Raw genomic sequence first — 25,000 nt, 5'->3', positions numbered from 1 at the left:
CCTCTCACCTCTCCCTCTCCCTCTCTCTCTCTCTCTCTCTCTCTCTCTCTCTCTCTCTCCCCATAATCCCTCACCGCACCCTTAATAGGCCTTGCTAGGGGCTGTCACGCATTTAAGAAGCCAATTCGTCAAGCCTCGAAACAGGGGACGACGAGGAGGAGGAGGAGGAGGAGGAGGAGGAACGGGAGATGGATGGTTAAGAAAAGGAGGAGGTAGAGGAAGGTAGAGTGAAAAAAGTATTCGGAAGAGTAAAGAAGAAACAAAAGAGAAGAAGAAGAGAAAGGAACGAAGAGAAAAGAGGAACAGAAGAAAATGCAGAGAAGGAAGACGAGGAAGAAAAGAAGATGGTGGAGAGTCATCTGGAGGCGAAACAAGAAAAAGAGGAGAGAAAAAGGAGAGAGAAAGAACGAAGAAAGGAGAGAAGAAGGTTAGAAAGAATATGAGGAGAAAGAGGAAGAGGAGGAGGAGGAGGAGGGGGAGGAGGAGGAGGAGGAGGAAGAGTAATTGAGCAGAAAAGAAAAGACTGTCGGGAAGGAGGTAAAGATGGAGGAAGAGATGAAGCATAACAAAGGAAGGAAAAAAGGAAGGAAGACGGAAGAAGGAAGGAAGGAAGGAAAAAAGGAAAGTAAGACAAGGAAAAAATAAGTAAAGAAAGATAAATAAATAAAAGGAGTAAGGAGAAGAGGCAATAGAGCGAATAATGGAACAAGATAAAGAAAGGAAGGAGGGAGGGAAGGGAGAGAAGGAGGGAGAGAGGGAGAGAGGGACGGAAAAGACATGAGACAGATTATAACGGAGAGAAAAATGATGCAGAGAGGAAGAGAAGAAGGATGGAAGAAAAGTGAGGGAGAGGAGGAAAGAAGGGAGGGAGGGAGGGAGGAAGAGGAAAAGAAAGGTGTTAAAGCGAGAAGTGGAGGAAATTAAACGAAAGAAAAAAGAAGAAAAAAAATGAAAGGAAAGACAAAGGAGGGAAAGAGGAAACATAATAAGCGCGAGAGCGAGAGAGAGAGAGAGAGAGAGAGAGAGAGAGAGAGAGAGAGAGAGAACAACAGATAATAAAATGCTATTACCAAATTCTCTCTCTCTCTCTCATATCGACATTTCACCTTTCGCATTCCCTTGGTCTCCTTCTCCCCTTTCCACTCTTAATTCAATTACAATTAAATATTCCTCCTCCTCCTCCTCCTCCTCCTCCTCCTCCTCCTCCTCCTTCTCCTTTCCTTTCATCTTTTACTTCACTCCTCTTTCTCATTCTTCTCCTTTATCTCCCCTTTCCTTAGCTCTTCTGTCATTAATAATCTCCTTCCTTCTTCCCCCTTTTCTCTGTATCTTCTTCTTCTTCTTCTTCTTCTCGCTTTATCTCCTTTTCTCTTATTCGTTCAAATCGTCGACTTTCAGACTTTCTTATTTTCATCTTTTTTCCTTTGTGTTGTTGTACCTTGTTTCAGTGATGTGTATATATTGGATTTTCTCTCTCTCTCTCTCCTTCATTCTCAAATCGTCGACAATCTTCATTTCACTAACTCCTTTGCAAGTTAAATAATTTTCACGAATAAATCTTTCAATTTTTTGTTTTATAAGTCTTGGGAGATAAAAGTGAGAGCGATTAAAAGTCTCTCTCTCTCTCTCTCTCTCTCTCTTTGTGATTGCTTGTCTGTTTTTCTGATTATTCGTCTGTCAATCTCTTTCTTTCTTTCTTTCTCTTTCTTTCTTTCTTTCTTTCAATCTTTCTCATTTTTTCTATCTTTCTAACCTTCCATGTTTTCTTTTCCTTCTTTTCTTTCTTTCTTTCTCATTCTTTCTATCTTTTTAACTTTCCTGTCTTTCTTTTTCTTTCTTTCTTTGTCTCAATAATTTTCTCTGTCTGTCTGTCTGTCTCTCCCTCTCCCTCTCCCTCTCTCTCCCCCCCACCCTCTCAACATGTTGCCGGCTGCTGGGGTGCCGTCGCTAAGGCCTTGCTCCTGTTACTCGCATTTTTCCCTAATAGCGTAAAGAAAAACCAGAACGGAGTCGTAAATTGGGTTACCTGAGCGAGGGATTGTGTTATCACCTGCCTTTGTTTGTCTGTCTGTGTTGATGTATTTTTTACCTTCCTCGAACATATACGAAGAGTGACGTTGAATAGACAAACAGAGAGAAGGGAAGAACAGGACAGAGAGCGAAGAGGGAAAGGAAACGGAAGGAAAGAAGAAGGAAAGAAGAAAGGGGGAGGAAACGGGACGGAAGGAAGGAATAATGGGAAAGGTTAGATATAGGAAATGAGAGAAAAAGGGAGAACGAATGAGAACTGGGAAAGGGAGCGAGGATGAAAGGAAACGGAAGGGAAGTTGATAAAAGAAGGAAAGGAGAAAGGGGAAGGAATAGGGACGGAAGGAAGGAGTGAATGGAAAGGTTAGATTTGGGAGATGAGAGAAAAGGGAAAACGGATGAGAACTGTGGAAGGGAGTGATGGGGAAAGGAAACTGAAGGAAAGAAGGAAGGAAAGAAGAAAGGGGAAGGAAAGGAGACGAGAGGAATAATGGGAAAGGTTATATATGGGAGATGAGAGAAAAGGGAAATCGAAACAGGAGAAGCGAGAAGAAAGACGAGGAATGGGTTGAGGGGAAAGGAAACGGAGGAAAGTTGATGGAAAGAAGGAAGGAGAGAAGGAAAGAAGAAGGAAAGGAGAAAAGTGGAAAGGAAAGGAAAGGGAAAGACGAGAGAAAAGGGAAAACGGAAAAGGAGAAGGGAAAAATAAGACGAGGAATGGGTTGAGTTGAGAAGAAAGAAGAGAAGGAAGGAAGGAGAAAGAGGGGAAGGAACAGAGACACTACTTCGTTTGTGTGTGTGTGTGTGTGTGTGTGTGTGTGTGTGTGTGTGTGTGTGTGTGTGTGTGTGTGTGTGTCTCATTCCCGTGCTTAAATTTTCACCCTTGTCCTTTAGATACAAAAAAAACAAAAAACAAAAAAAAAAACATCGAAACAGGTAAATAAATAAACACAATCGGGCAGGTACAAAAATATTAATCCACCTTCTCTATTAATCTGGCCTCACCTTTCCCCTTTCCCCATGACTCCCCTTAGCCCCTTAATCTCCCTAAAACCATACCCTTTTCACCTCTCTCTCTCTCTCTCTCTCTCTCTCTCTCTCTCTCTCTCTCTCTCTTCCCCTTTGCACCTCCCCGGGGTTTAATTCTACCCTAAACTCGCCCCAGTCTCCCCTTAGTAGTTACGCAACACCCCCAGGGAAATTTACCCCAAGCGCGACACACTCCCCATCTCCTCCCCACACCTCCCCTTTCCCCACCCCTGTCTCTCTCTTTCTCCTCCTCTTCCTCCTAAACTATCAAAGCAAAACTGACATCAATTTCACACCGGCGCTGCGAGGGAGGAGAAGGAGAAGCAAGGGTGGCAATATTCTGAGGGGAGAGGTGTGGAGAAAGAAGGAGGAGGAGGAGGAGGAGGAGGAGGAGGAGGGCAGGAGGTGAGAGAGGGGAAAAAGTGAGAAAGGGAGCGAGAGGAAAGGAGAAGAAGGTTAGATGTATGAGGGGAGAGCTGAGGGGAAAGAAAGAAGATGGAGAAGGAGGAGAAGGAGGAAGAGGAGGAAAGAAAGAAGAGAGAGAGAGAGGGGAAGGACGTGAGAAAGGAAACGTAATAAATGAAAGGGAGAGGCAAGAAAAGCTAAATGAATGAAAGATGAAGGATGGAAAGACAAGAGAAGGGGGAAAAGAAGACGAAGAAGGAGGAGGAGGAGGGAAGAAAGAAGGGAGGAAAGAGGGGAAAGAACTAAAAAAAAGGAACGTAGGAGAAAGGAAAAGGAAAGGAGGGTCAGATGTTCGAAAAAAGATGAAAGAAGAAGAAGGAAAAGAGGACGATGAAAAGAGGAGGCGATGGAGGAGAAAGGATTTAAAAAGTCACAAGAGGGGAAGAGAAACTGGGTGAGGGGAAGTAAGGGGAGGAAAGGAGGAGAGAGGGACGGAAATAAGAAAGTGAGAGGAGGAGGAGGAGGAGGAGGAGGAGGAGGAGGAGGAAGGGGAGTAGTGCAAGGGGAAGCAAGGTAAGGAAAGGTAAGGAAGAGAAATGGGGTGAGGGGAAGGAAGGGAGGCAGTATCGGGAAGTGAAGGAAGCGAGGGAGGTGAAGGGAGGACATTGGGCGAGGGAGAGCAAGGGAGATTAAGGGAGGAAGTAAGGGAGAGAAAGAGAAGTGAGTGGAAGGGAGGGAGACGGCAAGGGGAGGTCAGGGAAGCAGGGGAGTGGACGTAAGGGCATTGGGTAAGGGCGTGTAAGGAAGGAAAGGGAGGATGGGAGAGCAGGAAGGGAGGGGACGCTAAGGAAGGGAGACAGCAAGGGAAAATGAGGGTAACAAGGAAGGGGAAGTAAGGGAGGCGGTGAAGGGAAGTAAGGGCATTGGGTAAGGGCGCGTAAGGGAGTAAGGGAGGGAGAGTGGCAAGGGAGGGAAGGGGGGGGCCGTTCTCGAGGGAGCAGCTAGTTAGTGGAACAAAGGGAGGGTGTAACAGCGTTTAGTCAAGTTTGTGAGGGTGTACATAGTCTCAGGGGTGCACACACACACACACACACACACACACACACACACACACACACACACACACACACACACACACACGTATATTTATCCATACAGTAGTTACCCCCCAAAAAAGAAAAGTAAAATATATCAATAAAATCACAGAAGACGAACACACACACACACACACACACACACACACACACACACACACACACACACACACACACACACTAATCCATCCAGCAATTACGAAACGGAAAAAAAAATCCATGAATTATAACCTTAAAACTTATAATAAAAGAAGAACGTAACGAGAAATCAAAGTAAAAGTAAAATATGTCAATAAAATCACATAAACAAAAGACAAAACAAAACAAGGACTAAGAAAAACAAAACTAAAGTAAATTCCATCAATAAAAATTACACAAAAACAAATAAAAACAAAACAAAAAGCAAGGGAAACCAACGGGAGCAAAAACGCATCAACACACACACACACACACACACACACACACACACATACAGACACCAAACAACACGTGGCATCCTTATGAACGCTTCCCAGATGTAAACAAATGACGCAATACCACCCAATGACGCAATCGCCCAGCCAGCCAGCCAATGGGGGACATTTTTATCCTTGTTAGTCTCTTGTTATTAACGCAACGAAGACTGTAAGATGTAAGAGAGGAGGAGGAGGAGGAGGAGGAGGAGGAGGAGGGGATAATATTAGATGTAGGCGGTGGTGGAGGCAGGAAAGTAAGAGGAATAAAAGATGGGAGGAAGTGGAGGAGGGGGTGGAGAGGAGGAGGAGGAGGAAGAGGAGGAGTGGGTGGGTGGTGGAGAAAAGAGGAGGAGGAGGAGGTGGAGGAAGATTAGCTTAAAATAAAAAAAGAAACGAAGGGGAAGGCTGAAGAAGTGGAGGAGGAGAAGGAGTAGGAGGAGGAGGAGGAGGAGGAGGAGGAGGCGGAACTGAAAATAGAATAAGGGGATAAGACGAAAATAGCAAACAAAAGGAAGGAAAGAGAGGAGAATGAAAGGCAAAAGAAAATAATGACGTCACGAAAAGAAAAAAAAGAAAGGAAAAAGACAGAAAAATCATATGAGAAAAATAATGAAACTGACACAAAGAAATAAGAGTAGGAAAAAAAACTAGTGTTATTGATATAAAAAAAAGAAAATATAAGGAGAAAAAGTATATAAAAACAAGACGCCATGAAGACAATAAAACGAACAAAAAATAATAAAGAAAAAAATGAAACGAAAAGTCGAAGAAAGCGAAAAAAATCTGACCATAAAGAAATCAAGAAAAAAAAAACGAAATATCTAGAGAGGAAATAAAAAGGAAACAGAGAGATATATAGAAAGAGAGGGAATAAGAGGGATAGAAAGATAGAGAGAATGACAATGACTAGGAGGAAGAGGAGGAGGAGGAGAGAAAGAGAAGAGAAGGGTCAGAAGAAAGAATTAGTTAACAGAATAAGAGGAGGAGAAGAAAGAGAGCGATAGAGAGAATAGGAAAGAGAAACAAGAATGAAAGAAGAGACAGAGAGAGAGAGAGAGAGAGAGAGAGAGAGAGAGAGAGAGAGAGAGAGAGAGAGAGAGAGAGAGAGAGAGAGAGAGAGAGAGAGAGAGAGAGAGAGAGAGAGAGAGAGAGAGAGAGAGAGAGAGAGAGAGAGAGAGAGAGAGAGAGAGAGAGAGAGAGAGAGAATAAAGGACAGGCAAGATGGAAACGAAAAGGAGAAACAGAAGAAACACGAAGAGAAAGAGAAAAAGACATAGAAACGGAAGAAGATCGATAAAGAAGAAGAAAAGATGGACGAAAACGGACGCAAAGAAGAAAGATGAAGATGGATAGAGAGGAGGAAGAACGATGATGACGGATGAAGCAAATGAGGAAGAGAAATGTAGAGAAGAGTGAGAATGGAAGTTGATGAAGAGGAGGAAGAAGATGAAGATGAACCGACAGGACGGAGATGGGAATGATTAGCGAAGAGGAGAAAGAAGAAGATGAAAGTGGAAGTAGAGGAGACTACAACTCATGAAGGTAGTTAAAGAGGAAGGAGATGAAGATGAACGCAAAGGACGAAGAGGAAGAGGGATGAAGAGGAAGAGGATGAAGATGAACACAGAGGACAAAGAGGAAGAGGGATGAAGAGGAAGAGGAGGAAGATGAACACAGAGGACGAAGAAGAAGAAGGATGAAGAGAAAGAGGATGAAGATGAACACAAAGGAAGAAAAGGAAGAGGAGGAAGATGAACACAGAGAACGAAGAGGAATGGGGTGGAAGAGAAGAAATATGAATAATATAGAGAAGCCTGCAGATGAAGGTGAGCAGAGATGGCGAAGATGATGAAGGTAGATGAAGAGGACGAAAGGTGGACGTAGAGGAGATGTAGAAGGAGGAGGAGGAGAAGGAGGAGCATACCCGGCATCCCGTCATTAGTGTACAGGTGAGTGGCTACACCTGGGTCAATAATGGCGTGTAATTAGTGAAGTGTTTACCTGCGCACGGCGACTGGGCAGCGCCGCGCGCGTACAGCCAATTATGGCCAGGAAATGGCTAATTATAGTGCCTTGATGGTGGGACCTATTATTATTATTGTTATTGTTATTATTATTAGTGTTGTTATCATTATTACTGTGTTTTATTTATTGTTATTCTTGCTGTTGTTCTGGTTATTCACTTGTGTTGTTATTCTTCTCTTCTTCCTCTTCGTACGACTCCTACTACTACTACTACTACTACTACTACTACTACTACTACCACTACTAATTTATCTCTCTACTCATCATTTCTCTTCTCCCTTCATTCCTTCTCCTCTTCCTCTTCCTCCTCCTCTTGTTACCAGCAGCCCCACCCTCTTTTCTCCTCTCCCCCCTTCCCCCACCCGTTTCCCTTCCCTCCTCTACTCTCTCCCTCCCTCCCTCCCTCTCCCTGGCGTTAGTTAATGAGTCTATTCGTAATGAAACTGGATTTATGTCGTGTACTTAATCAATTAGTAACGTTAATATGTGCATTTACGAACCGGGGAAGAGAGAGAGAGAGAGAGAGAGAGAGAGAGAGAGAGAGAGAGAGAGAGAGAGAGAGAGAGAGAGAGAGAGAGAGAGAGAGAGAGAGAGAGAGAGAGAGAGAGAGAGAGAGAGAGAGAGAGAGAGAGAGAGAGAGAGAGAGAGAGAGAGAGAGAGAGAGAATGAATCTGTGCTCATTACGTCATTACAATCAGATTTGAATTTGCCAAATTATAAAAAGCGAACTCGTGAATTGTCTACGGATGCTCTCTCTCTCTCTCTCTCTCTCTCTCTCTCTCTCTCTCTCTCTCTCTCTCTCTCTCATAGCCCCCCTCCACACACACAAAACACACGCGTCCACCATTATATGAGTGAGTGAGTGAGTGAGTGAGTGAGTGAGTGAGTGAGTTAGTGAGAGGGAGAGAGGCACGGACATTAATGTGGCTGTCAGTCTCTCTCGCTTCGCCTGTCACATTCTGCAGCCTTTCGCGTTCCGTCACACCGACAAACCCACAGACAGACGCAGACAGACAGACAAACACACAGGCTCGCGTTAATCAAGCTGGATTACAAACATTTATCAAGTCGTTCATACATGTGTCAAGGTGTGTGTTTGTGTGTGTGTGTGTGTGTGTGTGTGTGTGTGTGTGTGTGTGTGTGTGTGTGTGTGTGTGTGTGTGTGTGTGTGATAAATCATACCTATTTATTTTGAACTCGTAAATTTTCTGCTGTGTAACAATGTAGGGCACGCGCGTACACACACACACACACACACACACACACACACACACACACACACACACACACACACACACACACACACACACACACACACACTTTTAGACTCTTAAAAGAAGCACAAAAAAATATAATCTCTTAAAAGAAGACTTTCTTCTCTTCCTAGATGAGTGACATATCTGTGTTTGACGGATGAAGGACGTGACTCAATATGGAGAGAGAGAGAGAGAGAGAGAGAGAGAGAGAGAGAGAGAGAGAGAGAGAGAGAGAGAGAGAGAGAGAGAGAGAGAGAGAGAGAGAGAGAGAGAGAGAGAGAGAGAGAGAGAGAGAGAGAGAGAGAGAGAGAGAGAGAGAGAGAGAGAGAGAGAGAGAGAGAGAGAGAGAGAGAGAGAGAGAGAGAGAGAGAGAGAGAGAGAGAGGGGCTGTAACACACCTGCCTCTGACACTCCACTCCAAATCTGTCAGAACATGAGATAGCAAAGCAATGGAGAAAATGTAAGTGTGTGTGTGTGTGTGTGTGTGTGTGTGTGTGTGTGTGTGTGTGTGTGTGTGTGTGTGTGTGTAAAAATAGTTACGAGAATGAAATGATATACCTGTCTGCCTGTCTGTCTACTGCTCGTTTCTCTCTCTCTCTCTCTCTCTCAGGTAATATTATGCTGTCTGCAGGATAACTGATGTACCAATTTGCCGTGATTCAAGATGCAGTGATTTGCCCTATTCAACGTAACCTAAGGAAATGTGAATTAAGTAAATCTTCATAAATATTAAGTTAAGTATTTGCTAGTAGAAACAAATGTAAAAAATATAATGCTAATTCCTATTATACCGCTCACCTATTTTTATTTTTCGTTGGTTAGAATCTTGATCATATTTGCTCTATTACCTCATCATATTATTGTTTTGAGAGGCAGAACTTAATACAGATAGATAGATAGCTAAGTAAATAGATATATACATAGATAAAGTGGGAGGGTTGATGGATATATTGAAATGCGAGTAGCGAAGACCGTAGAGTTTAAGGGAACATTTGAAGCGTGTTTTCTTCTTCCGGTTTGTCAGTCTTCATTTCGTTCCACTTTCCCGATCTCTCTCTCTCTCTCTCTCTCTCTCTCACACACACACACACACACACACACACGTTCCCATTACGGAATACATGTAAAAATGCTTGTTCAGTAATGTTACAATGTTGACCAGACCACAACTTTAATCATATATGCTCACAGGCCCGCGTAATATCTGCCTCTGACTGATGCTGATAACATTAATAATAATAATAATAATAATAATAATAATAATAATAATAATAATAGTAATAATAATAATTATAATAATAATAATAATAATAATAATAATAATAATAATAATAATAATAATAATAATAATAATAATAATAATAATAATAATAATAACAATAATGAAACTGATATTACTATTACTACTACTGCTAGTGCTACCTCTATTACTACTATTACTACTACTACTTTTACTACTACTACTGACTAAAAAAAGAACTGCAACCACGTTTGTTATTTATATTACCAATTAAGAATTTTAAGAAAGGTTTCCCATACCAAACCATACCATGACATACTATTCTTAAAGTATAATCATAGTATAACATAGCATAACTTAAACGAATCATAAAACCAGATCTATCTACCTACCTACCTATCTATCTATCTATCCATCTATCAATCGTATTCAAAAGCTAAATTCAACGAACAGTCCTTCTTCCCATCCTTGAAGCCTCTCGGACAAAGATGAATTCAATGTTACGTTACTTCTCAAATTTCCCGACTGGCGTTATTCCCTTAGCAATCACCCTTTACATTCCCATCCCGCGGCATGACAGGTGGACAGCCGGGGAACACAACGTCCGCCCCCCTCCAGCGCCCCGCCACCACTGGACGGCGGAAGGGATTGCAGCTTGACAGAAAGGCTCTACTTAAACCTGATTGGCCATTGATCTTGTGGAATTTAAATGCTTTCCTCTGATTGGTTGGCGGGATTCGGCAAGTTCCCGTCTTTTACTAATTACAAAAACGTCAAAGATAATAGTAATAACGAGTAGTAGTAATAATAATAATAATGCTTTAGACAATTAATAGAGCATTCCCATTTCAATTAGGAGATAATTAATTCCTTTTTGCAACTTTTGATGTAATACAGAACCTCTAAATTGGGAAATAAATGCCCATAATTGACACTTAAATTTTGAAAAGCGAAAAGAATTGTAAAAAATCACTTCAAAATTATTAACCCTGTAATATTTTTTTTTTACAACCAGGGAAATAAAGATAAGAGAGAGAGAGAGAGAGAGAGAGAGAGAGAGAGAGAGAGAGAGAGAGAGAGAGAGAGAGAGAGAGAGAGAGAGAGAGAGAGAGAGAGAGAGAGAGAGAGAGAGAGAGAGAGAGAGAGAGAGAGAGAGAGAGAGACAGAGACACAGAGAGAGAGAGAGAGAGAGAGAGAGAGAGAGAGAGAGAGAGAGAGAGAATTCCAAGCTAACGTATGGAATGGCTGATATTCATGGCAATGGGGCAATATTGATAGAAATGGCAGAAGAGAGAGAGAGAGAGAGAGAGAGAGAGAGAGAGAGAGAGAGAGAGAGAGAGAGAGAGAGAGAGAGAGAGAGATATGAAACGCTGACGAGCAATGTGAGAGAGAACTAATGGGTATTTCTCTCTCTTTATCTCTCTTTCTAACGAGAACTCACCCATTCAGAGACTTTCCAGAGGCTTACTGATGTGAGTGTGAGAGAGAGGAGGAGTAAGAGAGAGGAAAAGAGAAGAAGGGAGAGAGAGAAGGAAGGAAAGGAAGAAAGAGAGAGAAATAGAGAAAGTGGCTGTGCAATTTAAGGTTCGCGGATTAAATGAACGCACATTTAAAGTCGGACATGAAAAAAGCGCGCGCGAGAGAGAGAGAGAGAGAGAGAGAGAGAGAGAGAGAGAGAGAGAGAGAGAGAGAGAGAGAGAGAGAGAGAGAGAGAGAGAGAGAGAGAGAGAGAGAGAGAGAGAGAGAGAGAGAGGAAAAAAAATAAAACGAGGAGCTGAATTGAAAGAACATTGATTTGATTTCGCTCCGGCTTTTTCTTCTCTTTTCCGGAAGCTGCATTTGTAAAGACCCGGTACTTTTTTTTTCTCTCCGATGCTGAATATTGACAAAAAAAGACGCAATAAAAAGCCTCCTCCCGGATTGATTTAGATAGAACGATAAAAAAAGAGGTTAGAAAAAGACCACAAAATTACATTGCCATAAAAAAGAGAAAAAAATGTGGAAATCTCTTCATAATCTCTTCTATAGAAAATATAAACTGTAAAATGGAGAGGTGAAATAAGAGTGTGGGGACGAGGGGTTAGGAAGGGAAATGAAGGGGGAAAGAAGAGGAGGAAAAGGGAAGGAGAGGGAAGGAAGGGAAAAGAAGGGGAAGGAAGGTAAAGGAAAGCGAAGAAAGGAAAGGAAAGGAAAGGTAGGGCGAGTAAGAGAAAATATATGAATGAAATAGATGATGGGACATGTATAGATAATTAGGAAAGGAAGTGTGACAGGAAAAGGTAAAATGAAGAGTGTGGAAGGAAGAAGGAATGGGAAGAAATGGAAAGGGAAGGAAAACTAGGGATGGAAGGGACATGTAAGGTGGGCTGAAGGGAAGGAAGGGGAAGGAAGGGAGAGGAACAATTGATAGGCTGGGACAGATATAAACTGTTAAAGAAGGAAATGTAACGGGAAAAAAATAGAATGAGGCGTGTGAATAAAAGAAGAGAGGGAAGAAGGGGAAGGGAAAGAAAGGTAAGAACAGATGGGGGAGGTAAGGTTGCTAACAGGTATGCAATCAAGTCAGGTGTCAAGGGGAAGAGAAACAGATGTGTGGGAAGCGAGGAAGGAAGGGGAAAGTGGAGGAATGAGAACACATTAAGGGAAGGAAGGGAAAGAGGAAGGAGATGAAAGAGAATAGAAGGGAGTGAGTATAGACATCTGGTGGACATTTAGGGCAAGATAAGGAAGTAAAGAGAAGGATGAGAAAGAGAAAGGAATGGAGCAGAAGGGAAGGGAGGGGAAGAATGAGAAAGAAAAAATAATCGAAAGGAAGAAGGGAAGGAAGGAAAAGGATAAAAGAGAAAAGAATGGAAAGAAAGAAAGAAAGCAAGGAGAAATGATGAGAAAGAGCGGAAAGGAAGAAGAGAAGAGGGAATGAAGAGGAAGAAGGAAAAGAAAATGTAGGTTGAGAAAGAGAAAGGCGTGGAGAGATAGAAGGAAGGGAAAGAAAAGGAGGAGAAAGAGAACGGAATAGCAAATAAAAAGGAAACGAATGAAGGAGAAATACGAAGAAAGAATGAGAAGGAAGAGAAAGAAATGGAAAGACGAGAAAGGGAAAGGCATGGAGAGGAAGAAGGAAGGGAAAGAAAAGGAAGAGAAAGAAAACAAAAGGAATATAGAAAAGTAAAGGAATGGAGGAGAAATATGAAGAAAGAATGAGAATGAAGAAAGACAAAGTAATGGAGAGGAAGAACGGGAAGGAAGGTGTGTGTGAGAGAGTGAGAGTGAGAGAGGAACAAGTGTGTTTTGACAGGTGTGTAATGACCAAACACACCTGTCGAGATGAAGACCGTCGGTAGTCCAAAACTGACGGATGAGGGTGTGGGTGAGGCTCCTGTGATGGCTGTTGTTGTTGTTGTTGTTGTTGCTGCTGTTGTGATTGCTGCTGCTGTTGATGATGATGATGCTGGTGGTGCGGTGGCTGTTGTTGTTGTTGTTGTTGTTGGCTTGGTTGTTGTTGCTGAGTTGACTGTTGCTGTTGCTGTTGTTGTTGTTGTTGTTGTTGTTGTTGCTGCTGCTGTGAGTGGTGCTGCCGAACTCGCTGAGGGAAGGGATTTAAAGCTATTTTTTTCACTCACTAAATAGAAAAATAAATACAAATGCCGAAATAGAATAGAACTTTCCTTCTCTTTATCGTTGAAAATATACAATGAATTAAAAAAAAAATATCTGCTGCCTTATATAAAACAACTAACTTATTAAATAGAAAAAAAAATCAAAATAAAAAAAACTTCCTTCTGTTTACCGTTGAAAATATACAATGAATAAAAAAAATCTCATACTTAATAGAAAACAACTAATATATTAAATAGAAGAAGAAAAAAATACTAAAAAAACTTTCCTTCTCTTTATCGTTAAAAATATACAATGATTAAAAAAAACCTACTTAAAAGAAAACAAATAACACAAATTAATAGAACAAAAACAAAAAATACAAATACCAGAAAATATAAACCATTTCTTCAATTAATCATAAAAAAAATACCTCCTCCTACTGAATAAAAAACAACAAACCGAAATACAATAATATGAACTCTTAATAATTTAAAAACAAAAATAATACAATGAGCAATAAAAATCTCGAACTGAATAAAAAACAACAAACACAAATAAATCTTTAGGTCTTTCAAAATAAACAAAACCGTAAATATAAACTTATCTATATTCACTCTTTACTCTTTTCAAAGCTCTTTCTCTCTCCAGCTGTAAGACAATAATCACATGAAGCAGCAGAAAGAAAAACAAGCTCTTCTTTCCTAATCCTTGAGAGGCAATTCTGACCCAAGAGGAAAGCTAAATAAAGTGTCTCCTCCTTGCCTTTGGATAAAACAAAGCCTAAAAATTATTAATATCTGTTCCTTATTTTTTTAATCTTCTCCAAAACATCTCTAAAAGTACTTCAAAACGTAACTGACTTATTTCACATGCCTCAGATATTACAAGTTTGTATTAATGAATATTTTAAGATTTATTTTGTATCAGTAAGAGTCTAAAATGCTTAACTTTACCAAGAACTGTTTTAAGTTAATATAGAGCAAAATTTAATGAGTAGGCTTAACTTTACTCTCTATCATTAAAATTCTATTAGCTTACGGTTGTCATTTACTAAGATAACATAAAGTTAGACTAGATAACTACTCTGAGGTTTATTCTCTTCTAGTTAGACTCTACCAAGCCTAAATATAATGAGAACAATAACTATAAGAAAAAAGCTAAAATTATGTACAGTGAGTAATATAACTGAAAAAAAGGCTAATTTGAATGCTATGGGACTAACTGTAACAAGCTAACTATTGGCGTGTCTATGTTCATCACACAGCAGACTATATCATCATTACGAAGCATAATTTCCATAAGCACACTGATAGCAGACGACACACATTCTAAGCACAGCGAAACATAATCACCGTTCAGCATGGACAGATACGCTACAGATATAATTTTTTCAGGTGCTATTACCGGTGAGGCGAGGAAGCGCTCTGTACACCTGGCCTATTATAATTAAAGTTCATTTCTACGCACAATAATGTTTTTTGGTGCAGAAACATGCCGCTTCTACGCTAGAGTATATTTTTTTGCACCGGCAACTAATTGGCTGTGAAAATTAGAAAATGGACCAATTACTCTCATGACAACCTTCATCACACAGACAAAAAAAGGCTTGCTCTTTATTCTTTATATAAAATTTGTGCCATAGAATAATTTACATATATTACAGCGCCATGCCAATTCTCATCACCTCGCTGTCTTGAACAATTTACATATATACAAAATTTTGGAATACAACTTTTGATACAATTTTCCAGAATTTTGGATACACATACAATTTCCGGTCACAAGGTTTTAATGTAATGAGTGGAATGATTGATACAAAGCTATACTATTTACAAGCGAAGTTGCACACACACACACACACACACACACACACACACACACACACACACACACACACACACACACACACACACACACACACACACACTGCCCTAGACACTACAAGCCGCCACACTTACATACTAAAGGCAGGAAGCAAATTTACATGTACAATCACCTTTGACTTAAGCATATGGACATTTTTTCACACCTGGAATTGCACACCTCCCCACACACCCGCCAGGTAACAAGGACAAGCATGACTGGCGCCTATAAGCGTACACACCTGCTTATGTATGTACGTAATGTGCGTACGTGTAGTTATACATGTACAGAAAACACTGCCATGACTGTTTCTCAATATTCAGGTGCACACAGGAAATACATACACAAGCAAGCGGTAAAGCGTGTGTACATAACGGGATTAAGTCTACACACTAGCTAGTTTCATGTGTACATATGTGCGTATTGGTCAAGCTGTGCAACTTATGTACATCTATTGCTGAGGGGCAAGGGAGCATTTCCATGAACGTAAGCACACACGCACACTCAGACATACACGCGTACACGCACACGGGTATTCGTACACAGACATGGGCACAGAACGACCGTCGCTGTTACGTTAAAGTAAAAAAATATATATATATCGCACGGAGCACAGCAGGAAAAAATTGCTGAAAATTCGAATGGTCAAAGTATATAACGGTCCATGGTAACAATTTCGCAATGATTTCATGAACGAATATTTTTGGATGGTAATGATAATGACTGGAGGGAAAAAAATATATGGGGAGAGCAAACACACACACACACACACACGTGGAAAACAATAAACGAGAAGGAAGAAAAAAAATAATAAAAGTTCATGAAGACTCGTATTTTTTTGTATATATATAAATTTGCATGATAGCTTTGCAAGGGAAAATTGGCAGAAAACGAAATTTGGAGGGAAAAAATGACGGACAGATAAAATTACACGAACTCTAAAACACACTCACACACACACACACACACACACACACACGGCAACGAATACAGACACAAAAGCAGCGACAGACAGGCAGACAGACATATATAAATGGACAGAGAGAAAGACGGAGAGACATAACGTTAACAGCATACATATCACACCTATCCAGTCAGGCTATTAACAAAGGACGGGCAGGGAGAGAGGGAGAGGGAGAGAGGGAGGGAGAGAAAGGGAGAGAGGGAGAGAGAGGAAAGGAGTAGAGAAACGCGGTCCTCAAATCCACTATTGCTTGAATATTCACGAGAGAGAGAGAGAGAGAGAGAGAGAGAGAGAGAGAGAGAGAGAGAGAGAGAGAGAGAGAGAGAGAATGGTCCCTCAATATTTGGGAGTAGGTCTTACTTCTCCTCTCATTTTTCTTCTTCTTCCTCCTCTCATTCCTCTTTCTCTTTTTCTTCCTCCTCTCATTCCTCTTCCTCCTCCTCTTATTATTAATGTTTCTCTTTCTCTTTTTTCTCTCTCCAGTGCCTCTGCTCTCTCTTTTTCCTTCACTTGGTACTCAACGTTCAATTCCTCCTCCTCCTCCTTCTTATTCTTCTCCTCCTCTTCCTCTTCCTCCCCTTCCTTGTCCTCCAGCTTTTCATCTTTAATTTTCCCTCTCCGGGAGCAATGCAAGTTGTAAGGACAGCGTTGCTGGTGTTGTGTGTGTGTGTGTGAGAGAGAGAGAGAGAGAGAGAGAGAGAGAGAGAGAGAGAGAGAGAGAGAGAGAGAGAGAGAGAGAAATATGGTGGAGACAGTGAAAAGCGGGTAGCAGACACCGTGGAGTTTTTTCGCGCACGTATATTTAACTTTATTTTTCTTTTCCTCGGTTTGTTACTCTCCATTCCGTCCCACTTTTCCTCCCTCTCCCTCTCTCTCTCTCAACCCTCTCCCTCTTTCTATTAGGCAAGGAAGAGCGACTTTATGGTGAGTTAATGAAACCGTTTTCCCATGCGTTCTGCGAGGGACGCGTTCAATCCTTCCTCTGCCTCTCCCTTCAGCTCTCCCTTTATACCCCTTAAGGCGCCTTTTGTGTCTTCCCTTCACCCTAAATCTTCCTTTTGTTGGTCGACTGTCTTTGGAAGCTTTTTTTTTATTTGAAAGTTTCGTTTGGTCTGTTTTTCTTTTTCTTTCAAACTAGTGAAAGTTGTAAAAAAGAGCTACTACTTGCTTTAAAATGTCGTTGTTGTTATTGTTTTGTTTATTTTAATGACTTTTTAGTAATGTAATTCGTATTGTAAATTTTGTAGCGTTAGAAAATTCACTTTGTATGTTTTTTTTCTTTTCCATGTAAATGAAAACGTGAAATGAACGGAAACATTATTATTTTTTATTTTACTGGTCCATAAATTCTTTTCATATGTTTTCTTTAACCGTATGAAGAGGAAATCAAAGGTCTCTATATAAAAAAATCTATGATAAACGCCAAAAACTCGCTGCTCATGTAAATAAAACAAAGGAAGAATTAAAAAGAAGTGGTCAAATCTAGTTCCAGCAGTGACTTTTAGGAAACAAGCTAAAAAAAAAAAAAAAAAAAAAAAACTCATCCCAAAAAGGCATGACCCCAAAACCCTTAAAGCAACAAAGTCAAGGCATCAGAAACCTTTTAGGCGCCGTGTGACCCTTCTGTGAAAAGAATAAAGAAAAAAAAAACCGATCAGCGGAACCACTAAACGGGGGATTTGAAACTCCATGTGTCCCGCTGTTAAAAAAATAAAATGGAATCTCTTAATCCTCTTTACTCCTCAAATGCATTCAAGTGGAACAAAAAAAAATAACAAAATCCATAACACAATATGGCGGCAAAACGCGAGATGAGGGAAAAAAGATGAAAAAAAAGAGGAGGAGAGAGAGGGGAGAGAAAAGGGAGGAAGAGGAGGGGAACAGAAAGGAAAGGGAAGAAGGGAAGGGGAATTGAGGGGACAAGGAGAGAGGGGAGACAAAGGGGAAGGGGTGGGGAGGGAACTGAGGGGAGGGAGGTGAGAGAAGGGAGGAAGTGGAAAGAAGCAGAAGGGACAGGGAAGGGGAAGGGAAGGGGAATGGAGGAGAATTTCAGGGAGGGGATAAAAAGGGGGAGGAGGGAAATAGAAGGGAAAGGGGAGGGGAAACTGAAGGGAAATAAATGGAACAAATGAGTGTATTGTCACCTAATCTGCACACACACACACACACACACACACACACACACACACACACATACAAAAGGTCATAATCCTCATGTTATTCACTCCCGCACATGCAGTTATTCACGACCGTTACATCGACGGCTTTGTTCAGAAAAAACGCCGATTAATGAAACGATAAACAACGAATGCGAACCGAATGAACGCCACAAACGCCAGAGATTTTCCGCGGTGTCAAAACTAAACTGAACTGAAGCTAAAGATAATAGAGCGCCCGAAAAAAAAAATCGCGTGTATTGATTTTTAAGGTTAGTCTATGTTATTTTTTTTTATTCAATGATCCGTCGTTATCAATCTGTCTTTATTACGGTCTGTGTGTGTGTGTATATGTGCCTGTCTGTCTGTATTGTGTGTGTATGTATGTGTGTGTGTGTGTGTGTGTGTGTGTGTGTGTGTGTGTGTGTGTGTGTGTGTGATGAGGTATACCCGTGTTTCTGTATATATGTCTTTGTTCATTTGACTGTCTATCTACATAATCTATCAGTCTATCTCTTTATCAAATCATCTATTTCTATCTGCCTAACTACAGGTAACTCTCGATTTACGCGAGTTTGGTTTACGCGTTTTTGAAATAACGCGGGGTCCAAAATCCCCCCAAAAATGTATTTGCACGTTTTTTCCACTTATACGCGATATTTTATGGAGTGGCCACCAAATGTCTCACATAGCGCCGCGGCCACACAGCAGAGCTCAGTTCTTCCCGCGCGCCACTTGAACAACAATACAGTACCCACGCTGCCACGCTTCTTAACAATAGGGGTGGGCAGGTACCGGTACTAACGGTACTAGCTATATGGTACAGTACCGGTACCAGACTGCTCGGTACCGGTACCAATACTAGCTAGCCACTCATGGTGTCCCTCATTTCTTCCTCACACGAGTGAGGCTGAGACTGAGTGCCTGAGTGGATATCTCGGTGATATGGATATTCTCTCTCTCTCTCTCCACTGAATGAAGTAAATAAGCATATTATTCCCACCATCACTCGTAGATTATGACAGAGAACTAGGCAAGACACAATTCACACGTTTCTGGTGACACGCGCCATGCAGCTGTTTGTTGTGTGGGTGTGGTTGTGTGGTTTGTAAACAATGCAAATGGCGGCCTGGCTGGTATTGCGCGAAATATCTCCTCGTACAAGACTCATGATGTACAGTTTCTGATATCATATTTACCCCATTATTCTCACTAATATTAATAATTAATAATGAACACATGGATATTTTTTCCAATATGATTTTTTATGTAGCTTGTACTGCTCCTTAGTCATATAATCAAGCCACCTGTGACATCAAGATCAAGATCATACAAATGGCGCCCGACGGAAAAACGGGATAACAACAAGGCATGGGCAATCCTCCATCGATTTCAATTTTGTATAGTAGTTATTAGATCACCCTGTATTCTATGGTAACATATTATGAGACAGCTACGGACTATGAAGGATTATATACAATGATAAAGGAAAGTTTGCCGTTATTGGATAAGACAAAAAAGACCCTTAAAAACACCCCAAAGAAGAAAAAAATCATTAAAAATTTGTACATTCGGCGTACAAGGCGCAGGGCTAAACTTTCAGGCATTTTTTATGTGAAAAAGGTGCGCGCTATACGCTGAAAAATACGGTTTTTATTTTTCGACAGAAACCTACCTCTTGTTTGATTTACATTGTTTTTGATTTACGCGACCTTTCTAAGAACGCAATACTCGCGTAAATCGAGAGTTACCTGTATCAGTATGTCTATCTATTTCTTTTTCTATCTATCTCTAAATGTACGTTTCCATCTGTTCACCTAGTTATCTTCTCACCTATCTATCAATCAATCTATTTCTCAACCCAAAAGCTTCCTACCTACCTATCTATCTATCTATCTCTATTTATCTATCTAGCAGTATCATCTATAGGCATTTTTTCCACGTCTACCATATTTTTTGAGGGCGTAAGAAGACTATGCTTTTATAATGAGGTGTCGCTTTCTCTCATAGCGTCCTCGAGTATCAGAGTGAGAGCGAGAGCGAGAGCGAGAGAGAGAGAGGTGTTGTACTAAAAAGTGTAATTCAGTTTCATCCTCCCTCTCTCTCTCTCTCTCTCTCTCTCTCTCTCTCTCTCTCTCCACTCGACTACCCACAATCCCTCCGCTTCACCACCCAGCCAGAGGGAAAAGATGGAGAGAGGAGGGAAGGGAGGGAGGGAGAGGAGGAGGATGAGGAGGGAGAGAAAGAAGGAGGGAGAAGAGGAACGGAAGGAAGATGGGAAGAAAGGAGGAGAAACAGTAATAAAAAGAGGAAGGGGTTTTTCTCTCTCTCTCTCTCTCTCTCTCTCTCTCTCTCTCTCTCTCTCAAGGAAAAAAATCAAATCATGCAATAATTACGAGTGTTAAAGAAAAAGATGAAAGGGATGAGAGAGAGAGAGAGAGAGAGAGAGAGAGAGAGAGAGAGAGAGAGAGAGAGAGAGGGGGGTTAAAACGGGGCAGGGGTCGCGGGCCCTGAAAAGTTAACGGGGGCAAAAAGATTAATTTCTCTCACTGTGCCGAAAAAGAGGAAAAAAAGAGGAAAAAAGAGGAAAAAAGAGGAAAAACGCATAAAACGCACTCTGTATGCTGTTAGTCGATCTCTTTGAAGAGAGAGAGAGAGAGAGAGAGAGAGAGAGAGAGAGTAAAGCTTCTCCTATAATCCTGATCTCGACTTTATTATAGAAACATGACAAAAAAAGCATATATCAGGTTATTACTATTATTTCTACTTAGTTCCTCTCTCTCTCTCTCAACTCTCGCAAAATTCAGGTTTCTCTCGGAGTTTCTGGTTCAGCACGTCGATTTTTCATAACTTTTTGCGCGATTTTCAGTCTTTCGTACAGAGTTTCGGAATATTAATATACACCAGCGTCGGCCTGGGAGGGAATGACTATTACTATTATTATTATTAACATTATTATTATTATTATTATTATTATTATTATTATTATTATTATTATTATCATCATCATGGCTACGATGATAGAGACAAAGAAACAGACAGACAGGGAGCGTACACAGACAGGAAGGTAAACTCACACACACACACACACACACACACACACACACAAAGCTCTTGTTTACACCTTCGTGCAGGCAAAGATTAAAGCCGCTCTTATTTGGAAAGGCATCATGCAGGTAGCAACTCCTCCTCCTCCTCCTCCTCCTCCTCCGCCTGTACTCACCTCCTCCCGGTCTCCCAGCGCCTCTCCACTCTCGATCCTGAATCTCCTGCCGTTGAGCTCACTCCCTTCTGCCTCCACCTGCGGTAGCTGTGGAGAGAAGAGAAGCGTATTAGTACAGGTGGAGAGGTGGACGGGTGAGGTGGATGAGATGGATGAGGTTATGGTGGTGATGAGAGGAATGGTGGTGGTGGTTGCATTGGGGTGGTGAATTTAGAAGTAATGATTGTGGTAGTTCTGGTGGTGTTGGTAGTAGTTGTAGTAATGATATGATAGTAGTAATAGCAAAAATAATAGCAAGTAATAATAATAATAGTAATAGAAGTAATGAAAGTTAAGTTACATATTCCTAGTGTTGTGTCATTCAATATTAAATATCATCAGTGAAGTAAAAAACTATATTTGATCTCTAACATGTAAAATTAGTTGAGATTATACATGCTTTTTTTTTTATCTATTTATTGACATTCTTTTTTTTTATAGCTGTTTTCCTTTATGTTGGTTCGGTTCTCACGTCTATACTTTCCAATCTTTGTTCCTTGTTATAATTTTTCCTTTTTCTACCTTGTGTTCATAGTTTATTTATCATATTATGCAATGCTGGATTTAAATGTTCTGATTCCACATGTTATTCTCTCTCTCTCTCTCGATTCACCTCCGCCATACATCTTTTTTTTCACACTTTTTTCAGCCAATAATCCATCCATCTGTCTGGCAAATTGTAAACCTTCCTCCCTTCCCTCCAATCACTCACTTTTTCCTCCCCTCCTCCTCCTCTCCCTCCCTCCGATATTCCTCCCTCCATCCCTCTCCCTCTCTCCTTCCCTTCTTCTCTATTTATTTTTTTGTTTCATTCCACGTATCTAAATTTTTCTTTCTCTCTCTCGTCCCTCCTACAAATGTTTCCTCTTTTAGTGTTCTCTCGCTCACTCACGCACCCAATCTCTCTCTCTCTCTCTGCCATATGGTCGTAAGCCTATGCTAAAATTACTCCCAAAAATCACCCTTATGCCTCCCTGTCCTTAAAGGCGATTATCGTAAGAGCGAGCAAAGGGCTGAAAGGGCAGTTTGCTGTGCTCTATAATAACATGAGATAAATAATGCATAAGAGATAACGTGTGTGTGTGTGTGTGTGTGTGTGTGTGTGTGTGTGTGTGTGTGTGTGTGTGTCGGCCATTACTTTCCATTACCTCTTTTTTCGTAAGATTTTTCACCCTCTCCTCTCTTCGTATTTCATTTTTCTTCTCCTTTTTCCTTTCATTTCTTTTTCTTTCCCTCTCTTACCCCGTTTTTTCCTCTTCCGTCAATCCCCCGCTTCGTCTGTTTTTTTCCCCCTTTTTCCTCCTCGTTTGTTTTTCCTTCTCTCACTTTCCTCACTGATACTCTTTTACCAACTATTTTTCCCCTCCCCATTTTTTGTTTCCTCTTTCCCTCTCTCCTCCTCCTCCTTTCTCCTCATCGACCTCCTGCTCCTCCTCTTCTTCTTCTTCCTCCTCCTCCTCCTCCTCCTCCTTTTTCTAGTTCAGCATCTGCGGCAGAGCAATATATAAACAAGAGTCTTTTCAATTTTCATGTAGTATCGTTTTAGACAGAAATTTTATCTTCTCTCTCCTCGAGGATGGAAGAGGGAAGAGGGGAAAGAGAGGAGGAGGAGAGATGAGGGGGAAAGGGGAAGGAGAGCGAGGAGGGAGGAAGGGAGGGAAAGAAGGAGAGGAAGGAGAGAAAAGAAGGAAGAAAAATTTAACTCGAGCGCGTGAGGAGGTGAATTTGGTTGACGTGTGTGTGTGTGTGTGTGTGTGTGTGTGTGTGTGTGTGTGTGTGTGTGTGTGTGTGTAGAGGGCACATGAATATTTGCCACATTTTAAAAAAGGGATACGCTCTCTCTCTCTCTCTCTCTCTCCCTCTCTCTCTCTTTCTCATTCCTTCGTCCTTTTCATCAGAGCCGCAAGGGAGTGTGGGAAGAAAGTTAATGACATCTAATTAGGAGGAGGAGGAGGAGGAGGAGGAGGAGATAGTGTGGTGGTGTTGACAGTAGTGGAGCAGGAGGAAGAGGACAAAAAAAAGAAAAGAGCAAAAAAAGGAAAAAAAGAAAAGGAAGAAGTTGAGGAAGAAGATGAAATAGAAAAGGGACGAAGGAGAAAATGAATGAAAAAGGAACAAGAAAGAAAAAAAGTTCATAATGGAAGGAGATAAAAAAGAAATAAGGGAGAGAGAGAGAGAGAGAGAGAGAGAGAGAGAGAGAGAGAGAGAGAGAGAGAGAGAGAGAGAGAGAGAGAGAGATTGTGCATAGAGTTTGAGAAAGAAAGAAATGATTTAGATTACAATGACAAAATTAAGAAAACGAATCAGAAATAATGTAAAAATAAAAAATAAAAGAACAATACAAAAAAAATTCAAGCAAAACACAAAACAAAAAATAAAATACCTATATAATCAAACACCCCATTTTTTTCACCCCAATCCCTAACCGATTCCCCAAAACAAGTCCCCAAAACCACCTCACCCCATCTCATAACCTCCCCAAAACGAACCTTCAATCTTCCCCTAAAGGACTCCCCGAAGGACTCCCTGAAGGACTCCCTCGAAGGACTCCCCGGAAGGATGTCCCAAATGAGAGTCCTTCGCTGTCAATGGCAAGTTGCGAATCAATTTTAAAAGGAAACTCTTGATTGCTGGTATTGTGGAGGGAGAATTCTGTTAGCAGGCGCAAGGATGGAGGAAGGAAGAGGAGGAGGAGGAGGAGGAGGAGGAGGAGGTAAGTATGGAGGAGGCAAGGATGGAGCGAAGATAAGGAGGTGATGGGATGGAGAGTAAGTGGAAAGAGGAGAAGAAGATGGAGGACGAAGAGGAGGAGGAGGAGGAGGAGGCGGAAAATGAAGGAGAAGGTGATAGGGAGAGTGAAAAGAAAGGAGGATGTGAAAGAAGGAAAGAAGAAATGAAGTAAAAAGAAAAAAAATAAGTATAGAAGAAAGGAAAGAGTGAATGAATGAATGGATGAATGAATGAACACAAGCAGAAAAGAAAGGAAAGGAAGACAGAAGGGAAGGAAGAGAGGAAATAAAAAAAGAAAAAAAGGAAGATAGGAAGAGAGGATAAAATAGTAGGAAATAAAAATGATCAAAGAAAAAAAAAGAAAGATAAGCGAAGGAGGAGAGAAAGAGAAGCATACCATGGAAGTTAGATGGAGGAGGAGGAGGAGGAGGAGGAAGAGGAGGAAGAAGAGTAATATTTCATGATTGATGCGTTGGTTCACTTCATCTTTCTAGTTTAATGTTTCTGATCCATTTCCTTTCCTTCTCCTTCTATTCTCTCATATCTCTTCCATTTTTGCATATTCCCTCCATTCCAGTTCCTTCTCCCTCTTATTCTTCATCTCTCTCTCTCTCTCTCTCTCTCTCTTTTTTTTTCTTTTCAATACTTATTCTTTGTTTCATTCCCGATTTTGACCTGCAACCTTCTCTCTCTCTCTCTCTCTCTCTCTCTCTCTCTCTCTTTTATTTTTTGTTTTCTTTTCAATCATTCTTCTTTGTTTCACTCCCGATTCGGACCTGCAGCTTTCTCTCTCTCTCTCTCTCTCTCACCCCGTGGCTCTAGGGAGGTAAAACTGCCGCAAAAAGGCTAACATTTTCAATTAAAACTCGAGCCCCGCCAAACGTCTTCACACACGG

General features: G+C 41.1%; 1 protein-coding gene across 8 annotated transcripts in view; it reads right to left on the bottom strand.

Annotated features, from left to right (window-relative positions):
• Positions 1-25,000, bottom strand: part of LOC127003454 (GTPase-activating Rap/Ran-GAP domain-like protein 3) — a 300,826-nt gene that overhangs the window by 123,448 nt on the left and 152,378 nt on the right. For 5 of the 8 annotated variants that reach the window (XM_050870163.1, XM_050870162.1, XM_050870164.1 and 2 more), the window contains 2 exons: positions 21,336-21,422; positions 12,849-13,115 (listed from right to left, as the gene is read on the bottom strand). In XM_050870163.1, the coding sequence (XP_050726120.1) occupies positions 12,849-13,115; positions 21,336-21,422 (354 nt within the window). The remainder of the gene's footprint in view (positions 1-12,848; positions 13,116-21,335; positions 21,423-25,000) is intronic. The other 3 variants (XM_050870167.1, XM_050870169.1, XM_050870170.1) reach the window with 1 other exon arrangement.

The sequence above is a fragment of the Eriocheir sinensis genome, chromosome 25 (assembly GCF_024679095.1).
Source record: "Eriocheir sinensis breed Jianghai 21 chromosome 25, ASM2467909v1, whole genome shotgun sequence".
In the NCBI taxonomy this organism is placed as follows: Eukaryota; Metazoa; Arthropoda; class Malacostraca; order Decapoda; family Varunidae; genus Eriocheir; species Eriocheir sinensis.
The sequence above is the reverse complement of the archived record's forward strand: the minus strand, read 5'-3'. Positions and strand labels throughout refer to the sequence as shown.